The sequence below is a fragment of the Ammospiza caudacuta genome, chromosome 7, assembly GCF_027887145.1.
Source record: "Ammospiza caudacuta isolate bAmmCau1 chromosome 7, bAmmCau1.pri, whole genome shotgun sequence".
Taxonomy (NCBI): domain Eukaryota; kingdom Metazoa; phylum Chordata; class Aves; order Passeriformes; family Passerellidae; genus Ammospiza; species Ammospiza caudacuta.
The window spans coordinates 43,070,565-43,096,444 of NC_080599.1; the positions used below are offsets into that span (position 1 = coordinate 43,070,565).

A 25,880-nucleotide genomic window follows, 5' to 3' on the forward strand; every position below is an offset into this window, starting at 1 on the left:
CACAGGGGGATCAGTTCCAGTTGATATAAGCCTGGATGAAGAGAGGGAGGAAATAACTTAATTGCTTTAGACTTCAGTTCAGCTGGAGTGGAGAGGAAAGAATCAGCGTCCCTTCTTTGGAATTCAGCAAGAAGGTCGTGTTGTTGGTGAGGACAGCTCTTCTGCAGGTTTTGTGGAGGTACTGTATGGAGCACTGCAGGGCACTCACAAAACAGGTGGCTTTATATTTAATATAGTAACTGGTGTCAGGGGAAAAAAGCTGTGCTGCTTTCTTGGGAATATTGCTGCACTTGGAGCATACTGTTAGCAAATATATCTTCCTGTTCTTTCACCAAGAATGGGGAAATAAGAAATGTGAGGCTTCTGGGCTGAGTGTCTGTGTGTGTGTGTAAGTGGTGGAAAGTTCTGATATAAGTACTGTAATGCAGGGCATAGAAGATAAAGAAGATATTGAGTAGATGGGGTGTCACAGCACATTTAGGGACTTTGCCTGTTAGACATTTGTAGTTTCAGCCTATTGATCTCTGGTCCCCAAAGATCAGTTAATGTGTTGAAAAGAAGGGAGAGTTAAAGGGAAAGGAGATAAAATGCAGGAAAAACTGCTGATCTATCTGTTCCTAGCTGATTTGAACCAGACCCCCAGAGAATGGGAGGACATTCCCACCTGGAATTCAGATTTGGGTTGAATGCAGCTAAACTCAAAGATGTAGTAACAGTGCAGCTCCAGCGTCCTGCAGTGAAATGCAGAAGCACACACACTGTCTCTGCCTCTCTTCTGCCAATTCCTGCATGCTGGCTCTTGGCTTTGCTCACAGATTTTACAAACTGTGTTGACAAAAGTAATGGGAGATTGTTTATTTCCCAAGTCTTTATATTCAGGCCATAGCTGCTTCCTCTTTCCTACTCACATTTTCCTATATGGTGGCTTTGGAAAATTCCTCTCTGATTTCGCTGGGAAGTGCAGGAAGCTCTCACTGGTAGAGGGTTGCCTGTTACTCTCTCCAGTTCTGCTGCTCACATCTGGAAAGTATCTGGCTTGGAAAGGGGAGACTCACTCTGAGCTCAGTGCATGTTACTGACATGGCATGAGCTGAGAGAGCCTGTGGGGGCAAGAGAAATGTTCTTCTCCATTCATCTCATTTCTGACAGCAAAGGTAAGTTTTTCTATTTTTTTTTTAAAGCTGGCTTGTCAGACAACCTGCAGCAGCAGCCTCTCTTTCAGCTGCAGCTTTTAGCAAGGATACTCAGTGTAACAAATTCAGTTAACCTGTTGATTTTGAAGGATAATCTCCTTCAGTGAATGTTTTTCTATCTGTGTGTGTGTGTGTGTCCTGTGAGAATGTGAGTGGGGAATGACAGGTAACAGAGATGAGATATTTTGAAAGTGATTCTGTTGTTTATTGGGAGCACTGTAATCACTGAGAAGCATTCAGTAACTCCTGCAACTTCAGTTTACCTCTTGAGTCTGTGCCTTTTGTAGCACTCCAGTGCTGTGAGGCACTGAAGTGCAGGTATCACTTGTGTCTGGACTCAGAAAGATGCAGCCACAGAAACCCCTGAGCTGGTTTCAGTGTCACTTCAGTCTTTGGGTGGCAGAACCTGCTCCAAAGCTCACCTACAGCAAGGGAAGGGGACTGACTCTGGTGGGTTTTGAGCTACTCTTTGAGAAGCTTTCTTAACAAGGCTTTGAATCAGGCCCATGGGAATGAGCTGAAGTAGAGTTACTTCAGCCTTTCTTTGAACTAAAAGAAAATCACCATCATGCCTGGTGTGACTGCCTGCACTCCAGATGTACACAGATGTTCCTCTATCCAAAGTGTCTCCCTGTGCTACAGCAGCAGTCCCTCCAAAGGCATTGTAGCAGACAATTGCATATTGATAAGGGGGTGAGATCACCCCAAAATCTTAGTGTGCAATAGATAGAATATTTCATGTTAATTTTCTGACATCTTTTCAGCAACAGATGTGGAAAAAACAGCATGTTGCAAACGTAGAGAGTCCAAGAAAAACCACAATGTAACTGTTCTATGGGAACAGTGGTGATACTGTTACAGCAGAGCTGATTGAGACCTGTACATGCAAGGTTTTCTGTCTATAGTTTCTTTGGCAAGTGTCTGTAAGGGTGAGCTGTTATATAGGAAAAATACTTTCTTAGAGATCTGAAATACTTTCTGAGATTATTTTCTCTAAGATTTCTGAAATATTTTCTGAGATTAGGTCACTAAATACTAAGGATTTTACTAATCTACTGTTGGCATACTCATATGGCCAGTTTTGGTCTCAGTGTTAATAACTGCCATACAAGGAAAGTTCTATAAAAGAGATGAATTTCATTATATTCAGCTATTACAGATATGGAAGCTGTAAAATAGTGGAATGGGGGAAAGAGAGATCGAGCACAATGATGTGTGTGCATGTTTGTAGCAAAGACAGGACTAAAGCAAAACCAGCATCCATGTTTTGGAATGCTCTACCCTGTAGTCCCACTTGCTCCCATTTCTTCAAGTCAGTGTTTTAAAAACTTACTTAAGACTTTCATGGCTGTGACTGAGAGCAGGATGTCTCCAATGCCTCCCAAGCACCCAAGCTCTCTCAGAGAGCTCCTGGTGCAAAGCTGCAAAGACTTGTGAATGGATGTAAATGGAGACACAGTTTTGACAGCTGCCAGTCTGGTTCTGTGGGGTTCTTGTTTCTGATGCAAAGAAGGAATCTGGGTTAGTAGAGGTGAAGAGAGTATTTATTTGATAAGGTCATTAATCCATTGTGCCTTTTCACCTTAAAAGATCAGCCTAAGTCTTTCTCATTGCTGTCAAATCCTTCTGTGAAAAAATAGCTGAGAGGATAAATGACAAGCCATAACCAGCTCTGACTGCAAACCTTTATGTATGAAATCTAAGAAGGGCAGCAAGTGGGACCGAGGGGGCTGGGTTAGGGCCAGCTGGCTGCTCCAGTAGATACTCAACTTCTGTTTGGATTATTTTAACCTGCTGCCAGAAAGATAAAAGCTGAACATTAGCCAAGTGTCTTAGGTTCAGATCAACACTCTCCAAAATCCATAGGAAGCCCGTTCTGTTTTCAGTAGCTGCAAGGTTTTGTTATTGTTCGATGCACGTGTAGCAGCCCCTCTGAGAATCACTCCTGACCAGCCTTTGTGTTTAAATAACGAGAAGGGTTTCTTCCTATGGAAAACTGTGAGGAACGGTACGACAGACAACCACATTGAACTAACTTTGCACAACCTCTTCCCTACATCTGGGGGATCATCTGGCGTTTCTCAATATGAAAAAAGCAATAAATATCTCGGGGAGTCGGGGCCGGTGCGGGGGATGCTGTCGGGCCGCCGGCTGTACCGGGACCCACTGGCTGGGCAGCGCAGTCCCCAGAGAGCCTTGAGGGGCCGCGAAAGCGCCCCGGGAGAGCGGGAAGGCGGCGGGGCTGGCCCGGCCGGGCCGGGGTTGCGGGGCTCGGCCGGGCCGGGGTTGCGGGGCTCGGCCGGGCGCTGCCCCGCGGGGCTGACCCGCTGTCCGGCCCGCAGGGGCGATGCCCGCCGGGGGCCGGGCGCTGCTGGCGCTGCTGGGGCTGCCGGCGCTGCTGGCCCTGGGCTGCGCCGCCGACAGCGACTTCGCCGAGGGCGGCCCGGAGCGGCGGCGGCCCGGGCCCGGCCCCGCCTGCCCCCGCGACTGCGGCTGCACCCAGGAGGGCGTCGTGGACTGCGGCGGCATCGACCTCAAGGAGTTCCCGCTGCTGCTGCCCGAGCTGACCAACCACCTCTCCCTGCAGGTAAGGGCGCGATCCATCGCCCGTCCCGTGCCCTCATTCCGGCCCTGAACCCCGGCTCCTTCCCTCAGCCCCGCCTCGGCTCCCGGCAGGAGCAGCAGGTGCAGCGGGCCGGGCTCCTGGTTATCGACATGCTCTCCCCTCACATCCAGGGAGGCGAAAAAGAGCTCCACATTCTCTCATTTTGTCCAAACCAACAATTTCTTGTTTCTCCTTTGGCCAACCCAAGTTTCTGGTGGAGCCCTTCCATTTTGAAGTGTCTTTGAAGAATATGGGCTAAATGACAAAGAATTCTTTGGACAGAATGGTGTCTTAGTTCAGACACGGTGAGCCAGTCCAGAGGCAAGGCCAGCCCATGTCCCCCGCTGTCCCACCTCTCCCTGCAGCACATGAACTCAGCAAGGAGCAGGTGTGACATGGCCAGTGCCACCATCATGCCAAGTGTCATGCCTACAGAAAGTGGTCCTGCTCCAGACACCTCATGTCTTGTCATGAAAAGGTCATATAAGATGTGAGATTCCAGCTTCAGGAAAAAGAATCAGGATGTCCTAGACTGTCAGCCGGTTTCTAGGCTCTGCTCTTAGTTATTTGATTCCTGTGACCAGCCTTTGGGCAGGTGTCCTTTCCCTGCCAGTGCTCTGACACCTGAAGGGCCAGAGCACGGCAGCCCTGTGGCTGTGCCTCCTCAGAGCAATGGCAGTGCTTGAGGTTTTCAATGCCTTGCCCTTCACCAACTACTTTTGGTTTATTGCTCCCTTCTGTCAATTCTGCCCAATGGATGAAATGCAGATTTTGTTTAGAGATTTTCAGTTAGAAAAACTGTAATGTAAGCTGGCACCTTCCTCAGCAGATCTGTCCCAGGCGTGTGTTAGCCATGGCTCCTGCCTCTGCTACCAAAAGAAAAGAAGGTTTTTGGAGCTGCAGTTGTCACTTTCTGTGCACTGGCCTGGCTTCAGGACAGTGGATCCTTGACTGGATGCTGAAGCTAGAACCACTCATTAATGGCTGGAATGTTAATCAGCATGTTAATGAAAATCTGATGGCAGTCACCCCTGACAGCACAACCAGTGCAAGTGAGCCTGGTTAGATGCTCCCTGCCCGTGACCCGTGGTTTTTAAAACATTCCATGAATAACAGAAGCTTGGAAATCCACCCTACCAACCTTGTAACAAATGCTTTGCTGCAGCTACAAGGTTTGACTGTGGCAGATGGACTGTGGGCCTTGCCAGGCATAATCACACTCTTTGTGTGCTGCTGGTGCATAAGCTGGATATTCCTGGAGATGAGCAGAAATCAGGCTTTCAAATGCTCCTGGGTTTGGATGTTTTTGGTTTGAGATCTGAGTTTGGCTCATTATGAGAGAAGTCTTGACAGGGATTTGACATGGTGGGTTCATTTCCAGATTTTATTGAAGTTCACAGTCTGGGTTTACTGGGATCCTTTTTGGATTACTTTGTTGATGATTAATACTCTCCATTTTCTTAGAATAACCAAATAGAAGAAATCTTTCCAGAAGAGCTTGCTCGTCTTTATAGACTGGAAACTCTCAATTTGCAAAACAACAGGCTGACTTCAAAAGGTGAGCCACGGGGTGGACAGAGCCTGTGCCTCCAGAGCAGCAGCTTATGCAATGAGGCAGTGACAGCTGATAAGGAAAGCCAGGGTGATGGATTGCTTGGTTGGAGTGGTTTGCTGCGAGCCTCACTCCTCTGGCCATCTCACAGAGCATGGAGACACTTTATCATCTGAACACAGACTCAGTGTGGAGGAATGCAGCCCTGCTGAAGCAGTGGAGGAGAGCTGGCAGCAGCTCGTGTGCTGTGGCGTGAGATCTCCTCGTCCAGGAAACTCCCTCTGCTCCCACAGGCACTTCCATGCAATGCACTTGAGAACCAGAAACGTCCACATGCGGAATGATTTCCTCCTGAATGACCTTGTTTAGTTCAGTCTAGTCAGGCTGGGCAGTTTGGGCCAGTTTTGTCCTTGTCAGATTTGGTATGAATTTATATGTATAATGCAAATAAGGACATTTCTACCCTTCTCAAACCACTTTGATTTTTACAGGCAGGTTTTGCTTGTCCAGTCTCATGATTATTAGAGAAACTTAACAAGTGGTTTAGTGAGGAAAGTAAAAGAAACAGAGGAATTGGAGTAAACAGTAAGAGAGGAGGATATGGGATACAAAAGATGTAATTATTATTAATTTATGTGTCACCCACTTGATCTGAATGCTCTTTTTATCTTTACTGAAATGACAGAGAACAAAATTTATTGAGCATGTGGGCATATTATACATGGGCCCCAAGGCACAGCAATCTTACAGAGCACAGGGAAAGCTGTGCTTATTATATCCACCCTTTGACACTATTACCTTTGGGCCTGCATGTTTTCTTTCACAAGCTCCAGTGCAGCCCTGAGTTTCCAACGTGTTTGGACATGGAAAATAGCTTTGCCTGTGACAAGTGCCAGGTGAAAGCGTTTCTTTCCATTGTGACAGCAGTTGGGATTTTGTCATCAGCTGGATGTGGAGTGACTCAGCTGAAAATTAATAATTATTGGGGGAGGATAAGCCCTGAGTTGGACCAGCTCTCTGAGCTGGTACTGTTTGGATACCTGAATTGTGGAGGAGCAGAGCAAGAGGGGAGTTGTGACACACAGGTTATTTTAGCAATATGGTCATTCACGAGGTTGATCTGATCACTAAGCAACCTCAGATTATATCCTTGCAAGAGAAAAGACTTGCAGAATCTTATGCAAATTACAGGAGAAGGTTCTCTGACAGTGTGGTTGCTGCAAACACTGACAATCAGCCATAGAGCAGATGTGCACAGCTCTGTACCTGGCACCTGCCAGTGGCCTTGGCCACAAGCCTTGTGTGATCAGGATTTTAAATAGTCCTCCATTGCTCTTAACAAGTGTGTATAGTTTGATTTGGTTTGTGGGTTTGTTTTTTCTTTTCCCAATTAAAAGAGATACCAATAGATGTGAATCACATTGTTTCGGTGGCTATAAAAAGTGTTTCAATCTCACATGGAAGATATTGAGAGGGAAAGCTGCCCTGTGGTATTTTCACTCAGAAAGGCAGAAAGGTGCTGATGTCACTGATTAGTTATTCCTGTTTTTAAGGGTTGCCAGAGGAAGCATTTGAGCATCTGGAGAACCTGAATTACCTGTACCTGGCAAACAATAAGGTAAGAGGCTCTAAAGCCTTTCAGAGCTCTTTTCTAATTGGGTTCTGAAAATTAAATGAGCAAGTTGTCAATTCTTGTAAAATGTATATAATACATAAGTAAAACTGTGCTAAAATGATATTCTAATGCAGGTTCATCTAAGGTCAAAACAGTATGTGAAGTTTAGAGGCTACACATGCAGGTATATTTTGAACACTTGTTTACTTGTGCACCTGGTGAAAAGATTCCCTTGTGTAGGGAGCTACAGAAAGCCTCTGCACGCAAAACTTACCACTGACTTCAGTAGGCTTTGGGGCAGCTGCATGCAGATTTGGTTCCTGCCTGTATGTGGGTAATTATATGAAATGCTGCCTTACCAGATGAGGCTGGTTGAAAATATTGTGAACAAACACATCCTACTGCCTGTGTTTGAACCATGAAGATCTGTGAAAATGCATTTTCTTCTGCATTTTCCCTATGCATTTTTCCCTGACTCCCATTCTTTTTAGGTTGGATATGGGGAGAATAACCTCCCACACAGTGAAACTGTGCCAGTCATTAATTTCTTCTTTTAGCTGCAGTGATAGGAGCTGAATTTCTTCTTTTGATGGAGAAGATCCCAGGTGCTTTCCTATTGTGACCCAGGTTGGATGTATTGACAGAAGTACATCTTTCCTGCCAAAGTTAGGAAATTAAATAGTTCTTATATACCCTTGCATCTGGGTGGTTCCTGTTATGGCTTCTTTTATCCCCAGTGGTTGTCCACAAATATTTGCTACAGAAGAAATTAGGATCCACAGAAAAATATAAGTTAAAACATCAGGCAGAGCTTCTTTGTCTACAGAAATCCTGCCCTTCCATCCCACCCTCTCTCTCTCTGCATGTCTGTATATATATATTTTATTATCCTCTTAAAATCTGGGACCATTTGATGTTCTGATTAAATACATGTGGCCACATTCAGGTTTCAGTCAGGCCAAGACACATCCAGAATCACTCCATACATTTCTGTATGGAGTGATTGAGAATAGAACCCATTCCTTAGTACAGTAACATTGTGTTCTTTTCTCTCTTTCAAGCACCATTTCCATGTAACAATCTTGGCAGTTAATAACTCCATAAAAAGGAATAAGCCAGACTGTGACTAATATTCCAGAACCTAGCACTCTGATTTTCCCTGTGTAACAAAACAAAGCGTTTGGTTTTTCTGGCTTTGCTGCAGAGAGAAAAGAATCCCAAAAGAAATTGTAAACATCAGCGAATGTCACAAATAGTTACAGTGACAAGTTGTGAACCCACAAAAATAACACATTTCTTTATAAATCACAAGCCAGGACAAACCAGATTGGCTTCAGACTGCATCTCCTCTGCAGCAGGAAACACTGGGGATCAAGTTACTGTGGTGTCTGGAGGAGAGCAGGGATTTGCTGGTAGTTTGCTTCTTGTTTTATGGATTATTTTAATGCTGCTTTATCTTCCATTGTGATCCCATCAGATGTGGCTAAGTCATCTTTCATTAAACTGGCACAGTTGGTCAGAGAAAAGAAATGTAAGAGACTAAAAGCTTTCTGTGGCCTCTGAGTAACAAGTACTTCAAGTAAAGAGTGGATGCTGTAGTTTCCTTTTTAAGTTTTCACCCCACTCTCATGTTTTGTCTCTCTCAAATAGAGCGCACAGTAAACCTTGTTAATGAAATTGTTCCACCAAATGATAGACCAGATCCTGAGCTGTCATTATTGACTATAAGCAGGTGATTTTGGTGACAGAAGGTTTACATTTCCCCATATCCTCAAAGTGATATGGGATTCACCTCAATCCAGCACTTTCTGTTTTTATCAAAGCTTTGTCCAAGCAAGAAAAATCCGAGCAATTCAAATCTGGTAATGACTTTTGTATTTACCTTCTCAATTCATTAGTTAACAGTGGAGAAACACTCTGTCATATGGAAAGGAAGGTGCAGCAGAAAGTTGAAAGAAAATTGCAGTAGGAGAAATGGCAGATTGCTTCTTGTTAGGCAATAAAGCAGACAAAGCTGTTCAAGTCAACTTTATTTTTGCTAACACTTAAAGCAATCTGGCATGAATCCTTCAAGAAGGTAATCAGTGAAAATCGGTCTCATGACCAAGTGCTGAAATGCCAAAGCAAAATCCTGAGCAAGTGAAAACTCTTTTTGGATTAAACATCTTTTTCTCTTTCCTCTTTCTTGTGGTTCTTATGTCTCTCATTTCACATGTCTGAGCCATGCCCTTTGATTTGTACAAAAGTTATGACCTAATTGACTGGAGAAAAGCTTTAATGTACCACTGTGTATGAAAATGATTAAGTCTTGTTTCCTGTGTCTGAATTGTCAGTGTTACATCATGGCAGACACTTATTTCTTTCTGAGGTACTGTCAGACCTTCTCAGTCAGAGATGAGTGCTTTTATCCAGCACCCTGCAATCATATCTCCCAGATCAGGAGGTGAGAGATTACCACCAAAGCCAAGAGCAACTGCAGGAATGTGCAGAATGGCTCATCGCAGTGCTCACAAACCATCTGGAAATGCTGATAGGAGTGTGATTTGTGGGAAAGACCTTTTTGTGTGTTCGTGACACAGAAATGTAAGACAGGCTAAGGATGGAAGTTTTGGAACAGCTGAAAATGAAACCCAGTAAATAATGTATTCTTTTTTTAAAAGACTGTTTTATGAGTCCAGTAAATTGGGAGTTCATGGATGGAGTTCATCAATGCACTCTTGACATACCAGTAGAGAGGGGTGTGGGCAGCCTTTAGATAAATACATAGTTCAAGGCTTGGGTTAGGCAGTTCTCCAATAAAGTGTCTCTTCTTTCACACAGTGTTCATATCTTAGATATTTTTGGTTTTACACTATTATTCATAACCCACTGCAGTTTTATGGTAATACAAGTTTGAAAAATATGGTTTCTCATTATGTGAGTCTTGCTGTGCTTTGTAGCCTGAAAGGACCAGGTTCTGTTTCACATAACAGAGCTGTGAGGAAGATCACAGATTCCATGAACTTCAGGCTAGAAGGCAGATCCCTTCCATTGCCTCAGTCTCCCATCCTGATCTCAAAGAATTCAGTATCTGCCTTTGGAGTGCACATAAAACAGAGTGGTCTCATTAGTACTGCAGTGAACACCTGTAACCAGGGTGGCTGCACCTGCTGACTGCAGTTCACTGTCTTCTCCACTCAAGGATCATCTGGTACAGCATTGTGTTAAAAATTTGTTTCCCAAGGGCTTTATCTTGATACATAAAGCTTCTGGGTGTATGCTTGCCAGAAAACTGCCCTCCATCCAGCCTGGATTGTGAGCTGTACTCTTGGTTTGTGGGTGAATGACTTTGCTATTAACAGCCACTCAGTGAATCTGGCTATTGTATTACCTGGATGCTCTCTAAAACTGAGATTTCTTTGATCATTGCTTTTTACCCCACCAATTTGTTCAGATGCAGGTGCTTCTAGGGTTAGCTTTTAAAATCACTGATAAAAGCAGCAACAAGAGCAACACATTCACTCCTGTACCTGTTGTCAGCTATAAAGTTTTGAGGACAGGGCCTTTCTGTACTTCCTGATGCATCACTGGTTTATTGAACAAGGTACCACTGTACCCTTTGCTTTGAAGTGCCATTCAGTATTCCATCATTTGGCTCAGAAGTGTCCTGGTTTTTTGGGAGCCTGAATCCCCCCTGCAGAGATCATCATAAATGGCTGCAGTGGGGCAGAGGTGTGAAGTGACACCTCCCCTCCACAACACACTTTCCTAAGAGAATGAGCACTAGGTCACTGTGAGGGGGGTTGGAGGTTTTTGGCACAGCAGACTGAGGAATTAGGAACAATAATAAGCAAAGTGTTTGCTCTCTGAATAACAATTTCTTGATTTCTTCCACCAAAAAGAGACAGGACCCTTCCAACCAAAACAAACATTTTCATATCTTAGAGCAAAAGTCTGTCTCCTTCCTGGAGAGATTAGTGAGTGAGGACAATTTGTTTTTGTTCATTAAATCTACATTCAGTTTAATTTATCTTTGCCTGCTTAGGGAAGATAAATTTGAAAGTGTTTTGCTGCTGCTCTAATACTTGGTTAAAACATTTGCTAAATTTCATTGGAACTCCCCTGTATATTTCTTTTACAGCTAACAGTGGCTCCAAAATTCCTACCAAATACCTTGATCAGTGCAGATTTTGCAGCCAATTATCTCACTAAGATATATGGGCTCACATTTGGACAGAAACCAAACTTGAGGTAAGGGACTGGGAAGTAAAACAATACTGGTGTTCTGCCACTGCTTGGATGCAGTTGGTGGGTGATAAGAAAATATCTGGCTAAACTATATTATTGCCTACTTGTGTTTTTGGAAAGAAGCTGTTTGTTATTCTCAGCATGAAAGATCAAACAAACACATTCCAAAGGCTTTTTCTAGCTGCCAGACACTTCTGCAAATATCAAATTAAGTTTTCCCCATTTTATTTGTGTATTTGATTTGAAAAGAACAATTAAGTTTCTCAAAATGGAGATTAGCTGTTTAGAACTCTCTAGTTTTATTATAGTCTGTTCATTTTTAAAAGTAAAATCAGGTGAAGAGGGCAGTACTCAGTGCAGTATAACTCAGTTCTATTCAAGGTAAGAACTTCAGCACCTTCAGAAGGGGTTCATACTCCAGATCTGCTGCCAAAGGTCTCTGCTGGCTTCAGGCTGTGATTTTCTCACCTGGGCTGACCGCAGCACATCCGTGTCAAACCCAGAGGCACCCCGACCACCTCCTGTGAGGTGTGGCCTTTGCTGAAGGGGTTTTGAGTCATCTGCAGCATCCACACACTGCACCATGCAGATCCTGCACAGACTCCCAAACTGTTGGGAGCGATTTGTGCAGCCAGCTTTGGAAGCAGTTAATTACAGCTGAGCCCCTACAGCCCAGTCTTGTGATGAACTGAAGAACTTTCCATTCCCACTGAATTCATTGAGAGCTGGAGCAGCTCTGCACTTCCTGGGCCTTTAGTCTCTCAGGCTCTTGGAAGCTGAAAGGGCTGAGTCACTCACAGATTTCTGGCAACATCTCATAATGAAAGAAGCTAGATTTATCCATGTTTTCTTCCTTAATCTCAGGTGGAGATGCTGCTGTCTTTTGATCCCATATTAAAATTATTGACTCTTCTGAAGTGATTTTCACACTTTCTATACAAACACAAATTTTAATCAGAACAAGAGCTAATTGATTTCCAAAGTTACTCATATAAAATCCCAACACAGTTGTTTCAGTTGTATTTTTGCCCCCAGCCGAGTTCATGATCTCAGACTGATTATTTGGAGAGTAAGTTTTTCAGAAAGGCAAATATTTGTGAGTTAAAAGTACAGCTGACCATGCAGGGTAAACAATACTTCCAGTGTAGCTCTGAACTCCCTGGAGTGTGTGATCACACAAATGTATTTCCATGCTGAGCCTTTCCTTCCTTCCAGAAGGATGTTGCCAAGTTCTCTGCTACTGGTAGAGAATCCAAGAACAAGTTAAAAAAGCTCACTTGACACTTTTGCAGTTTTAACCTCTCTCTACAAATTTAGCTGCCTGCTGCATCTGGGGGTAAACACAGGAAAGGAAGAAGTAATCAAAGTCACTAAAAGCCTATAATTTCTTCTGTTAAAAAGAAGTAAAATGAATTAATTTAGCAGTTATGCCAGTGAAAAGGAGGAATAACTTCATAGAGGTACATTGCTTTGTACAGAATTGAAACCTGTGTAAGGATGAATCAGTTTCTGAAAATCTGTTTGGAGAAACTATTTGGTGAGTATTAAAGGTTGGAAGTAAGACAGGCAAAGGAAAAGTAAGAAACTCTGTCTCTCAATCCCAATGGCTCATTAAAAACCAAAGCATAGAAAAGAGAAAAGTCTGCCAGACTGAGTCAATCTCTTGTCTTTCTATCAGTATCCTATTCTGAGTTCCAGGAGTAGGAGAGAAACTGTTTCCTGGGCTGTTTCCAGCCTTCATGGGAGCAGAAAGAATGGAGGGTTAAGAGATGGTCCTTTCTTACAAGACCTGCAGGCTGATTTTGTAAGCCCAAGCAGTCCAGACTCAATTCCAAATAGAAGTTAAAGGTGGGGCTGTATGTGTTAAAAAGAGATGAATTCTGACCCTCTGAGTGAGGCCCCCACACTGACATTCTGTGTTTTTAAGTACTGCAAAGTCCCAGGCTTGCACTGTTTCTTGTAAAGAAGTTAAGGCCACTTGTGAAATTTTGTATTCATGTGCAGATTTGGATTTTGAATAGACACAACTTTCAGAGAATCTTGTGGCTGACCATTTGGTTTTACATCTGTATCCCTTGCTAAATTAAAAGGCACATTTTAAAACCAAATCCAATTATCTCAAGGAAAGAAGAAATATTGAAATTAAGTTTTAAACTAAGCTTTCTCTCAGTAAACAAAAACTCCAGATCTCCCTATCTGTTGACTTCATCTTTTGCTTCCTTCAAACAGATCTGTGTATCTTCATAACAACAAACTTTCAGATGCTGGGTTACCTGATAATATGTTCAATGGCTCTAATAATGTGGAGATACTCATCATGTCCAGCAATTTCTTGAAGTATGTTCCAAAGAATCTCCCTCCAGCACTATATAAATTACACTTACAGGTAATGGCAAAAACGTTTTGTAATCCTTTAGGATTGTGACAAAGTACTGTGTTTGTGTGGGTTTCTGGAAACATCCCCAGGCCCACTTTAAGGCTTGCCTGCTGGATTCTCATCAGTAGCTGTCCCCATCTCCTTCCTTTTTTGTCCATAAGCAATAGTGTGTTTTTGTAAATCACCAGAATGCTCACAGGGGGCAGAAATGCCTTTCTGTGTTTGCAGGGGGAGGTACTCAAATCCCTGTGTGGTTGCATTGTTGGTCTCCTCCCTGCATAAAACAATATAAATACATATTAGAACAGGAAGTGCATCATTCCACGGCCTTGTCTCCATGACCTCCCAGGTAAGTTTGCCTCTAATGCCACTTGTCCTGACAGCTGCTTACCCACTCTGTACTGGCTTTGCTCACTGAATCATTTCACACAGACCACTGCTTCCCAGCACCAGTGGCTGCTGCTTGCTACTGAGCTGGCAATTCACTTTGGATCAGGAATTCCCTATTACTACAACTCCTCCAGCCATAGTGCAATAGCAGAGTTGTGCTGTTAACTACTCTCCAGCATTCTGGATTCCATGTCATCTGATTCTGATAAAAACACTTCATCATGTCTGAGCTGGAGATCTGAGCATCAGCAATGGGAGAGCCACAGCAGTGGGGAGTCCTGGTCTGCTTGCTCTGAGTGTTGACAGCTCCTTGGACATGCAGAGACTGGAGTCTGTTATCAGCCCTGGACTGAGGCAGCTCTGTGCTGCCTCCCAGCTCTTTTCCCTTGAAGGTTTCACCAGAACTCTTGTTAAAATCTAGAGAACAGGCTTCTCCAGCTTGAAGAAAAGTAAATGCAACCAGTCCAGTCCTTTAAATTGCTGGAATTTCTCTCCAAAAATTTTCCCTTATTTGTCCCCTGCATTTTTTCAACACAGATAATCATTATCTCCCAAAGGAGTCTCACACTGTGAGGATTACTCTTTGAACTTGTCTCCTTCCCTGCTGTCCCCAGTTGTGTTAAGGACAGAGGAGATGAGCAGAGAAATGAGTGTTTTATTTGCAAGTGCACTATCTGTCAGTAGTAACATTTACCTTGATATTTTGACTGGGAAAAAATGGGACAACAAGAAATGAGAGGCAGCCAAAAGTGGACCAGAAATATCTGAGAGGTGTACTTTAGATGTGGTTTTTTCTTTTACTTTTTATTAAGACACTCAGCCAAATTTGTCTAGGTTGGTTTCTACTTTATATACATTGACAAATGAATGTGGTCCATTATAAAGCTCCCTAAATATTTCATGTCTAGCCCTTCTGAAGTTTAATTGCCTGTGCTAGTTGAACAGAACCCAAATGTTGTGTTGGTTCATGCCAAATACTGTGCTTTGTGCTTCTGGTGATCTAGAGCAACAAGCTGGAGAAGATTCCCAAAGGAGCCTTCAGCGAGCTTGCCGGGCTGCGGGAGCTGTATCTGCAGAACAACTACTTGTCTAATGAGGGAATGGACAATGAAACTTTCTGGTGAGACTGAGATGTGCACTGTGTGCCTCTGTGTCTGTCTGCTCCCTCTGGGACAGTTGTGCATCCACTGAACAAAGGATGTGGAAAGTGAAGTTATTCAAAGCTGGGTGATGTTATACATTTCACTGCTTAGATGCAGATGCTGCCATTCAAGAGCAAAGGTCTGGGTGAGTGGTTGCAGAATTGTTTTATACAAAAGACAGAACACTGAAAATTAGACTGCACCACTCCCTGCCTGCCACAGACCCAGTCACACCAGGTACTAAATCCCTTCTGGGAACAGCCACCTAGAACAACTGAAAGCTACTCTGCTCTTCCAAAACATTCAAAAGTGAGGTTACCTGGGACTTTCCAGTTTCCAGGGCACTTCACTGGGCATCAAAGCCAGACCTTCATCTTCACTGCAGCCACTTGTGTGTTTCTGTGAAGGTGGTTTGAAAGCAGCCCCACACACAGAGCTGTGACTTCCCCATGCCCAGCTGTATCCCAGTGCAGGTGGTTGCTGGAGCAGGCAGGGATGCAGTGGTGCTGCTCGAGAGCCAGATGGCTGCAAAAGCTTTTCTACCAACTGGTGCAACAGAAATAGCCTTTGGCCGTCCTAGATTTAGCCTGGGACTTAGCACTTCAAATTTAAAAATTTTTTTTCTCTGCTTGCACCGAATGCTGCCCCTGCTCTACCTGAAAATCCAGGCCACACAATCAGTCCTGCATATAATTTAGTTCTGTAAACCCTTCTGATCTCCAGACACAAAAATATAACAAACTGTGCTTTCCTTTTCCATTTCCCATTCCCAGAAACCTCCCTTAGTAGTTTACTATATCTGTGTTGAGTCCACCTCCAGGTCATGTTGGACATATAAATTCTGTTAAGATATTCCCATCCTGGGGAAACCTTACAAATGGCAGCAGTGAAGCATTTTACCTAAAGATTATATTTGTTTATTCAAAGCATGCTTGGATAGCTGGAACAGCAGTGTAGTAACTAGTAAGTAATGTCTGTAACACATTAGTCTTCCTGTTTCCTGAAAGCTCTCCGGTCATCTGCAATGGGTTATGTTGTGTCAAGTAGATTAAAACTCTAATTTGAGCTGAGAAACTGACTTGAAATACAAGGGAATACAGGGTTCCTCAGTCCTGGCTGTGGAACAACCATTGATCCATATCCAGTTGGTATAAGTGGCTGGTCTGAGGATTTAATTTAGCTTCAACTGAGACCGTGGAATCAGATTCAGTAGCTTACACAAAGCAGCTCTAGCCCTGACTCACTTCCATAATACTGGAGGGTCATGAGGAGTTCACTACCTTAGCCTAGGACACTAAGTGAGCATTTCTGTTTTTCATAAAAGTAACATTTCATCATCTAGAAAGCAGACCTGCCTTTCACTTTCAGCAAATACTTTGAGAGAGACAGAAATTACTCATGCTCAGGCTTTGCTTCTGTGAAACTGAGAGCTAAACTCCCTGTTCTGGTGGTGGTGCCATGGCATCTTCCTTGTGGTATTTGTTCACTGAAATTGCTCATGTGTTGCTTCCTGGGACTGCAGAACTGATCCTAGGCCTCAGCTCAGTGGCAGTTTGGGTGTCTGTGGACTCTGGCATGTTCTCTTGCTGGTGTGGCTGGGGAGCAGTGGCAGTGCCAAGCCCTAATCCCTTATGGCAATATGGGACCTCCCTGTTTTGGTGTTCACATCATTCATATCCCAAGTCAGAAAAGGGCAGTCAGTAGTGGGAGCTGTGCTGGGCAAAAAGGCTCTAAAGCAAAGATTGCAAAGTCTTTGAGCAAATTGGTTATTGTTTCACCTTGCAGAATCAAAATGTTTTCTTTCCTGCTTTCCCAAGGAAATTGTCTAGTCTCGAATATCTGGATTTGTCCAGCAATAACCTCTCCCAAATCCCAAGTGGTTTACCTCGAAACATCGTCCTCCTCCACCTGGAGAAGAATGCAATTAAGGTGATTGACAGAGATGTCTTGACCCAAATTAAGAACCTGGAGTACCTTCTGCTCCACAATAACAAATTAAAAGCCCGAGGTATTCACCCCTCAGCCTTCCACGGCCTAAAGAAGCTGCACACTGTGCACCTGTACAACAACATGCTGGAAAGGATCCCCAGCGGGCTGCCCCGGCGGGTGAAGACACTGATGATCCTTCATAACCAGATCTCAGAGATCAACAGGAATGACTTTGCTACCACTTACTTCCTTGAAGAGCTGAACCTGAGCTACAACAAGCTCACAAGCCCCCAGATCCATCGGGAGGCCTTCCGTAAACTGCGGCAACTGAAGTCCCTGGATCTTTCTGGAAACAATCTCCACACGGTGCCTTTTGGCTTCCCAAAGAACTTGCAGGTTCTGAAGCTGAAGGAGAATGAGATAAGCATCATCCCAAAAGGGACTTTGTCTGGGATGACAAAGCTGAGGGAACTGTATTTGAGCAACAATAAACTGAAAGTAAATTCAATTTATTCAAGAGCATGGAGAGAACTCAGCAGTCTTCAGGTAGAAACACCACCTTCTCTAATTGTTTTAGTGATGCTGATATCCTCATCTGTCTGCCTAAATCAAATTATGTAGCACCAATACTAAATGTGCTTGGTCCTTGTGTTTTGGGGTTGCATTGTAAGTGCTACACACTCTGTTTCTAGAGTAGAAATGATGTGCTATTGTGCCAGAGGTGGGTACCTTGCACTGCTGGCCAGTCCAGCTTTGTGTCTGAATCCTGACAGTGTCCTATATTTTCAGAAAAACATCATTGAATGTTGTCATTAAAACTGAAATTAGGCCTTTCAAAGAGCTCATCTCCCAAAAGATTTAAAATCAGCTCTGAATAGAGACAGCAGGAGGAAGGAATGCATAAACAAAAACACTCTTAATTCTCAAAGCCCCCACATCAGCTTATAGTCAGACAAGCCAAGCTGTAGGATTTAGCAGCTCAGCTGGCTAAGGCACCTGGGGAGCAGCTCGGAGTCTGGATTCAATCAGCAGTCTTCTCATTTGCTTAATTGTTGGAGAAAGTTAAACACAAACCATAAGGCAGGCAGGAACAATCACATTTGTGCTGAGCAAAATGACCTTTCAGAATTGTTACGCCGGCTGAAGGATTTGTCTGCATTTCCTTTTAGGCAACGGCCCTTTCCTGCAGTGAAAGGTATTGCCTGTGTCATACAGCAGCCAGGGAGGGGGCATATGGTCAGGTCACTGCACAGCAGAGTGTGCACATCTCAGAGCAGATCAGGGACAAGGACGTGCAGCATATGTCACACTGGCCCCCAGTGTGTTTTCAGACAATCCTGACATTAATCTATAGGAACGTTTCCCTTTCTGTTGTGTCTGGGAATAACCAATAACTTGTTCCTCAGTCAATGTCAATCAGCAGTGCAGCAGCAGTGTCTCCAGAGCTGTTTGCATCAGCTGCAGATTTGGTCCCTGGCTTTAATAATACCTTTTGCCTTTGTTTGGTGCCACACTGATACATGTGTGAGCAAATATATTTAACATGCAAAGCAGCCTGGAAGGAAGATGCCATTGAAAATTACAGACGGCTGGGATTGCTTTTCTGCAGCACCTTAATAAAATGTAGGTTGTTTTATTTTCAAACAAAAATGGGTCATGATCCCTGCTGGGTAGCTGGAGTTGCTGGTTGGAATGATGAGCTTTCCTTCTCAAAGGTCCAGATTCACAATTATGTGGAACTTTTGTTCTACTCTCCCTCCCTGCAGTCAATGTAAAGCCAGAGGTGTTGCTGACAGCCATTGGCCATCCCCACAGCAAACCCCACTCCCACTAAACAGGGTTCAGATAATAGCACTGACTTAAAGTTCTGCTGGACTAATGGGGCATTTATGGCTCTTGCTTTTCGTTGGAACAGCATTAATTCTTGTTGGTTCTTTCCAGCTGAATCTTTTTTATCATTAAGTGCTTAACTGTGCAGTCGGTTTCTGAGTAGTTGCACTGGAGTGAATTTGGCAAATAACCACCCATAAAGGTCCTGATCATGCATATACTTAGTAAATACTTCAGTCCACACTGTTTCCATGGAAATCGCTGGAGACTCTGCAACTGCAAAGCAAGACATTTACATAATGGACTTGGCAGTACTGGGTTAACAGTTGGAGTCAATGATCTTAAAGCTTTTTTCCAACCTAAACAATTCAATGGTTCTATGATAATTGTTTTCCAGACTGGCATTATGTGAGGAATAAAAACACTGGAATGAGGACAATTGTTTGCAGAAGTGTGGCTTTGACTAGTGGGTAAATAGTATCAGGTTGGTGCTATGAAAATACTACAATACAGGATAACAAAACACTTCTATTGATCCATTCTCTTGCAAAAAATTAATCTGAAAAACAACCATGACCTTTAGTCCTGCTGTCTTCATACATCCTCCATGTTAGAATATTTCCAGATGGTTTTATGTGTAACTGCACCTATCACCATCCTCAGCCAGCAAAGTGTTTGCAGTAGCAGATGCCAAGGAATTCTCCTGCATATCTGAAACCCAGCCTGTTTTTAATTTACTTAAACAGACATGGGCTAATGCCTGGGGACAGAGATAAAGAAATGTTGGAACTCTGAAACAAACCAGCATGACATATCATGTGGAATCAGGATGCTCAATAGGAGTGTAAGAGACTAGAATTGTCTTGGCCACACTTGCCTTGCTGCAAATTAGAGGTAGATTAAATGATTTTATTCTATAATAAATATAACTTCAAAATTAAATCTCTTTCTGGTGTGTTTCTAATGTTTAAATTCAGTTATTTGACCCCTTGTTGTCTCTTCCTTGCAGTCACTAGACATGGCTGGCAACCAGCTGACATCTATCCCATTAGGCCTGCCAGAATCTCTGGAATATCTGTATCTCCAGAACAACAAGATCACAACGGTTTCAGAGAATGCTTTTGAATCCACACCCAAAATAAAGGGGATTTACCTCAGGTAAGGTCAAGCTTCCACTCCAACATACAAGATTTTTTCTTCTTCATCTACTTTATAATTGCTTACTTTTTAGAAAGTATTTAAAATCCTTGTTTTTTGAACAAGTATATTTGGTTTACACTAATATGTGACAAAACTGTATTTATCTGCTCAGAAACAACAAGGATACACACAATAAACTCTTTTTAGAGAGCTTGTCTTTTCTATGCTTATTAGAATGGATTGGGTATGCCAGTAATTCTGGGCAATTAATGTTTAACATGATGTCATATTCCAATATTCAGCTGTGAGCCAAAAGTTTACAGTCCCCTTGTAGAAGTGCAGCTTTGCCTGTGTCTGTTGGCCCTGGATTTTGACAAAATCCCCCTCCAGTGAGGTGTGTGTGAGTAATCTTGGAGTTGTGTGCATTCCCTGGATAGCTTTGTCAGAAACAAGTGACAAGTTACAACTGTGACAGTTATGTAACCCAGTTTAGTGGCTTTGCTGGGTCCTTTCCCACTCTGTCAGTTGGATGAGGACTTTGTTTTTGTAGATGACAGATACTGATCTTTTTTCACATGTAATGTAAACTCACAGTAACAACTGACTGAAGCAGAGATTTATAGCACACTAAGGGAATCTGTCCCTGTAATATAGTCAGTTCTAATCTGATGGAATATTATTGAAAATATTATTTAGAAGTAATTTATTAATTCCTTAGTATATGATTAAGCTGATCCAATGGCTGTGTTCAAAAGGCTTAGGCTGCAGAAGACTAAATATGATCTTATTTTGACTATATGCAGCTAAACTGCCCTGTAGTTCTGAACAGTTCTGGAGCATACCTTTATGGATGAATGATTCCATACCAAGCAAATAAAATTACAAAGTCTGGTGTAAATTAGAGCAGTCTGTCTATTCAGCTGCTCACATTTATGAGATTTTAGTGAATGCTTGGATGTGAACCAGAAACCATATGCCACATTCTATATTTCTATATAAAGAAAAAAGGAATTTGCAAAACAGTTTCGCTAACATATTCAGGAGGCAACTCCACCCAAGCTCAGGCATATTTTTAATGGGAGGCCATTAATCATTTCAGTGCTGTGAAACAATAATATACATTTGGAATATTACACAGAATACAGTTCAAAAGTAACAGATCAGTATATGTGACAGGTTCATAAACTGCAGATTAGTTTATTTGTATTCCTGGAAATGCAAATAACAGCTGAAAAATGACTGCTTTGTGTTTAAAGGGTTACTTCGTTTTGAGTTTAGTAGATGAAGAATTAAACTGTCAAGGAATGACACAGAATTTTATGAAAAATCAGTTATACTTTAAAATATGGGCTGTGAAACAGATGCTTTTCCTCTCTGGGAAGGAGAAAGGAGAATAGCAAGAGAAAGAATTTGTGGGGGAGGAATTCCAATATTATGATTTTTTTTCTTTCCCCATCTAGAGGAGTCAGCGCTTCTAGAGTGCTGTTGTGAGTCAGTGTAAACTTAGAGTAACTGGGGTCAGTATAGAGTAGCTGCAGAATGGTTTCCTCTTGGTCCCCTAATTTCTCTGTTGTATATAAAAATGAGTTTGTTTTAACAAAGGTGCCTTTTTGTTTGTTTAAGGTTTAATAAGATTGCAGTTGGAGCACTGAAAGAAAGTACCTTCCAAAACCTGAAGCACTTACAGGTGCTGGATATTGAAGGGAACCTTGAATTCAGCAACAGTTCAAAGAATAAGGATGACTCAGAAGAGGAGATGGAAGATGAGGAAGAGGAAGAGGAAGAAGAACTGAGATAAAATGTGAAGTCATACAATCCCATCACATGGGAGGTAACACTGTAGTTGAGTTAAATTAAGGCTCCAGTTTTCAGACTCTTGTGTAAATAATTCCAATTTACACACATGATTGAAGCATAACAAGTGAATGTCTGAACCCTGAACTTAAAGACTTCCACTAAAGCATGACTGGGAGTCACACATCAAAAAGGGTTGAAAATACAATATTTTGTGAAATGGAACAGTATATATCTGTTTTATCAGACTTCTTAATGGACTGTTCTTACTGGCTTTTGTTTATAGCCACAGCAGACACAGTGGTTAGAGATGCAGGATTTGTTCACTAATTCTGATAACAAAAAATGCAAAGGTATTTCATAATACTTTTAAGCAATCACTTCAAAAGGAAAACAAAGAACAAACTGTGAAGCTTGCTGGTGCAGAAGACATGAGGTGAAAATAGATGACAAATTAAAGCAAGATTAGACCCATTGGTGTCTGTTAAATGTGTCATTAGATTACGAACTGTCACAAGCAGTATTTAAATCACTGACCACTTGGAGGAGAAAAATAATGCTATACTTAGTGTATTTCTTATGGAAATAATAGCATCTCTACTTGAATCTCTTTTCAACTGCAGGAAAAAAAGATACAGGGACAAAGCTATTTGAAGAATATCCATTCTTTTCATAAGAATAGTGATCTATTTACTGCATCTCTTAAGCATCTTATGTTCAAAGATGATGGGGTTCAGGATTGCTCTTTGCTTCTGCAGATCTAAGAGTGGGGAAAAAATAGTTTTGTCCCTAATCAACATTTTGTCACTGAGAAAGACACAAGGAATTGCTAGGAATAGTGCTAATAAGCTTAAAAGATGATGGGGCTTGAAAAGGGCAGAAGGTACTTGGGAAGTCAAACATTAGCCCTCCTGGCTGAGTTATATGAAAACTTTGTTAGACAAGAAATAATTTATATCTACAGACTTAGGGTACATTCAAAATCAATCCTCTCTGGTTTAGTTTTGGGGCACGTGTGACATGTCAACAGGTACCATGTTTGTCTCATTCTGAATTCTGTATTCCATTATGTAACTTATTTTACTTTTCTGTTTTGCAGGAAAACATATGGAAAAATACATATATGTCTATGTGTATACATCTATATAGATATCCAGAGAACACTTAGCAAAACGTGCAATGAATTATGCAGAAACTGTTGTGGCACTGGGCCAGGCTCATGGAAGACAGTGTGTTTCAGTGCCTTATTCAGGGAGAGACCCTGAATGCCTTTCCAAAGCTTCCAAATCATCTTATACAAGACCCAGGATCATAAGGGATTGCTCTGGAACTCACAAAAGCTGGCTTTTGTTTCTTCTGTTTCTCTTCCCTCACTGTTTCCATCTGTAATAACAATATGGGACTGTTTTGAACGCAGGCCTTCAAATGCCATTTTTGTCACTGCATTTTAAGTGAACCATGTTTATGCCTCCTTTCTTTTCCTCCACCCAAAAGATGCTGTTCTTGGCCAGGGCAGATGAATATCTGCAGTAGTTTCAAGTGCAGAGCAGTTGTATGAGGCATTCTGGTCATCAAGCAGCAGTAATAATTCTGGATGCAATTATTTCTCTGTTACAACAATGTGTATATTTGGATGAGAAAAACAAAATAAGGCTGGATCCCGTAATATTTTATCTCTACTGCTAAAACCTGCAGTATATTCCTGTTTTAGAAAGGTTTTAAGATAAAACAATGCTCTTGTGAATATATATATAAATACATATATAAAATGTCTGCCTTCCAGAGCTTTGGTAAAGTTTCTGTCTTGCTGTTGTTTGCCCATGGGGCAGTTGGGTGAATGTCTCTGAAGGTGTGATCAGAGGATGGAGTGACAGGATGGAATTTAATGGATGTGGTAGAATTTTCCACAGTGTATCTCATTCACACCCAGAGGCAGGAGTGAGACTAATGGTGGAGAAGAGATTAGTGAGTGTGGGCTGTCTTAGGAGAAAACCATTAAGTATCTAAAGAAGTTTGTTTAGTTCAAGTCTGGAGACAGTGCTTGCTGTCATACTCCCTTAAAGCTTCTCCTGTTTTATGATGTTGAGTGCTCTCAGCTCCTGTTGGAATCAGAAAATAAAGAAACCAAGGAAAAGAAGACCTACAGAGATACAAGTTTCTCAGTTGCTTATAATGTCCTTCATCTGAGGCAACTAATCTGCTTGACAAAAAGGCCTTTTCTTTTGAGGATTTCTGATTGAACACATGTTGTTTTGCATACTGCATTCCAGGATTGACTTGGAAACACAGTTGGCTTAATTTTTTACCAGCTGTTTTCCTGCTGGGGATCTAGTTCCACACTCTCCCTTTGTTTCCCATAGCTCATGACAGTAATTTCAAGCTGTTGTTCCCTACCTTAGACAATTCAACACACTCATTAATCATAGAAGGAAAGACTGCTTCCTGAAAAAGTAAAAGCTTGGCCCCAGAAATTGCAAAACCCACACATTTTTTAGTATCAGCTATAGAGCTGAGCAATAAAATATCCTTCCAACTGACTGCTGGGATAGATTTCTATGTAAAATGTCTACAGAATGTAGCTCAAGTCAATTAGCCATCTCCAGCAAACTTCCAGTGGAAGTTCTGCCAGACTTCTGTGAAAAAGACCAATTTATTAAACTCCTGAACAAGCTGAGAATATGCAGATTTGTATAGTTTTATGGAGAACTGTTCTATTGTCTTCAAACTTCTGTCCCTTGGATTAAGATTCTATGAAAAGTCAGATGCCTCAGACTTCTTTGAATCCCTTGAGAGTCTGTCTGATGCAGTGAGTGCAGGGGTGAAGGTTCATTTTAGCAGCTGTAGAATCAGGCCCAAAATGTCAGGATGACACATGCACTGTTAAGCTTTTGGAGCAAGCAGCAGCCTTTACCAAAGGGGACTCACCTACAGTTTAAAGGTAAAGTAAGGAAACACTTATCTAAATTTGTTTCAAGTAGTTGCACACTGAATCTGTCCTTTAAATGGGGCACTGTTTTCCAGCAGCAACCCCACCCCAAAAACCACCACCATTCTTACCCAGTAAAAGCCAAGATTCTTTGATTGTTCTGTAAGAGATTGGTGAGGAAGAACCACAGGCCTTATTCCTCACTTACCTGGTATTATCAGTACCTATGACATTGGACATAATGCTGTCAGGCCAAAATGTTTTTTTTTAGTTGATTTCTTTCTCTTAAAGGAGGAAGAAATGCCATGAGGGATGTTGAGGAATCATCAGAAGTCCATGGGACTAAGCCTATGTATGTTTTGACTGTGGCTGGTACCCATCACCCAAAAGTCAAATCCAGACCTTGTATGGCGGGACCCAGGAACAGGCTCTAATTTTATTATTTCCTTTAGTGAAAATGGGATTTGGGAAGTTGGCCTTTTCTTAGGCCACAAAGAGGCAACACAGACATTACTTTCATGTAACTTCCTTCCTGTAATTTGCTTGGATTTGGGAAAGAGAAGGATAGAATGGTTTTAAGGCTGAGATAGATGTTTGAATAGTGAAAGTTGAAGTCAAAAACATTCAGTTGGCAATTTTATCCCTAAATATGCATTTATTTATGCTTGCTATTCCTGTGTGGTCTGTATGCAGACTGAGGTCTGGGTTTATTTGCTGTTTTTCTTTTAAAAGCCATATTTCCTCATTACAGAAAATACTGCACAAAATGGGGGGAAATGGGATTTTTCCGAGCTATGATTTTTCACAGCGACAGGAGTACAAATGCAGCTTGAGAGCTATAAAGAATAATCAGGTGCCAAAAATAGCTGGTGGATAATGAGCTTTTATTTCAGGCGGTGGGCACGCAGCCCATCTGTGTGTGCCATGTGGACGGGCCGCTCTGCAGCCGTGCTCCCCTCACCCTGGATTCCTCCAGGATCGTCGCCCCATGTCCACCCCCTCACGAGGGCACCCAGCGCCGGCTCCTGCCCCACACCGCCCCTCCACGTACCCCACGGCTTCTTCCTCGGGCATTTCTGAGGGAAAAGGCCCGCGAGTGCGGCATCTTCCCATGGGGTTTTCCCTCCCCACATTGTGTTACTCCATTTGTCTCCCCGGGG

General features: G+C 42.5%; 1 protein-coding gene across 3 annotated transcripts; it reads left to right on the plus strand.

The window, feature by feature from the left end:
- PODN (podocan) lies at positions 1-25,352 on the plus strand. Of its 3 annotated transcripts, none has more exons than XM_058808667.1 (11): positions 1-178; positions 3,536-3,780; positions 5,263-5,356; positions 6,904-6,968; positions 11,086-11,195; positions 13,422-13,578; positions 14,964-15,079; positions 16,919-17,576; positions 19,870-20,018; positions 21,624-21,831; positions 22,894-25,347. In XM_058808667.1, the coding sequence occupies exons 2-10, from the start codon at positions 3,541-3,543 to the stop codon at positions 21,796-21,798; spliced, it is 1,764 nt and encodes a 587-aa protein (XP_058664650.1). In that variant the 5' UTR covers positions 1-178; positions 3,536-3,540; the 3' UTR covers positions 21,799-21,831; positions 22,894-25,347. The 3 variants fall into 3 exon arrangements, with proteins under 3 accessions (XP_058664650.1, XP_058664651.1, XP_058664649.1); XM_058808668.1 differs by having other exon boundaries at positions 59-146; positions 22,894-25,349; XM_058808666.1 differs by lacking the exon at positions 1-178 and adding an exon at positions 306-1,154 and having other exon boundaries at positions 22,894-25,352.
- The last annotated feature ends 528 nt before the right edge of the window (positions 25,353-25,880 follow it).

What these genes read in the sequence shown, in the direction of transcription:
- PODN (XM_058808666.1), top strand. Translation starts at nt 1,070, where the DNA reads ATGTTACTGACATGGCATGAGCTGAGAGAGCCTGTGGGGGCAAGAGAA. An exon ending in CCAACCACCTCTCCCTGCAG is followed by an intron (nt 3,781 to 5,262) that starts GTAAGGGCGCGA and finishes CCATTTTCTTAG; the next exon opens with AATAACCAAATAGAAGAAAT. An exon ending in TGTACCTGGCAAACAATAAG is followed by an intron (nt 6,969 to 11,085) that starts GTAAGAGGCTCT and finishes TTTCTTTTACAG; the next exon opens with CTAACAGTGGCTCCAAAATT.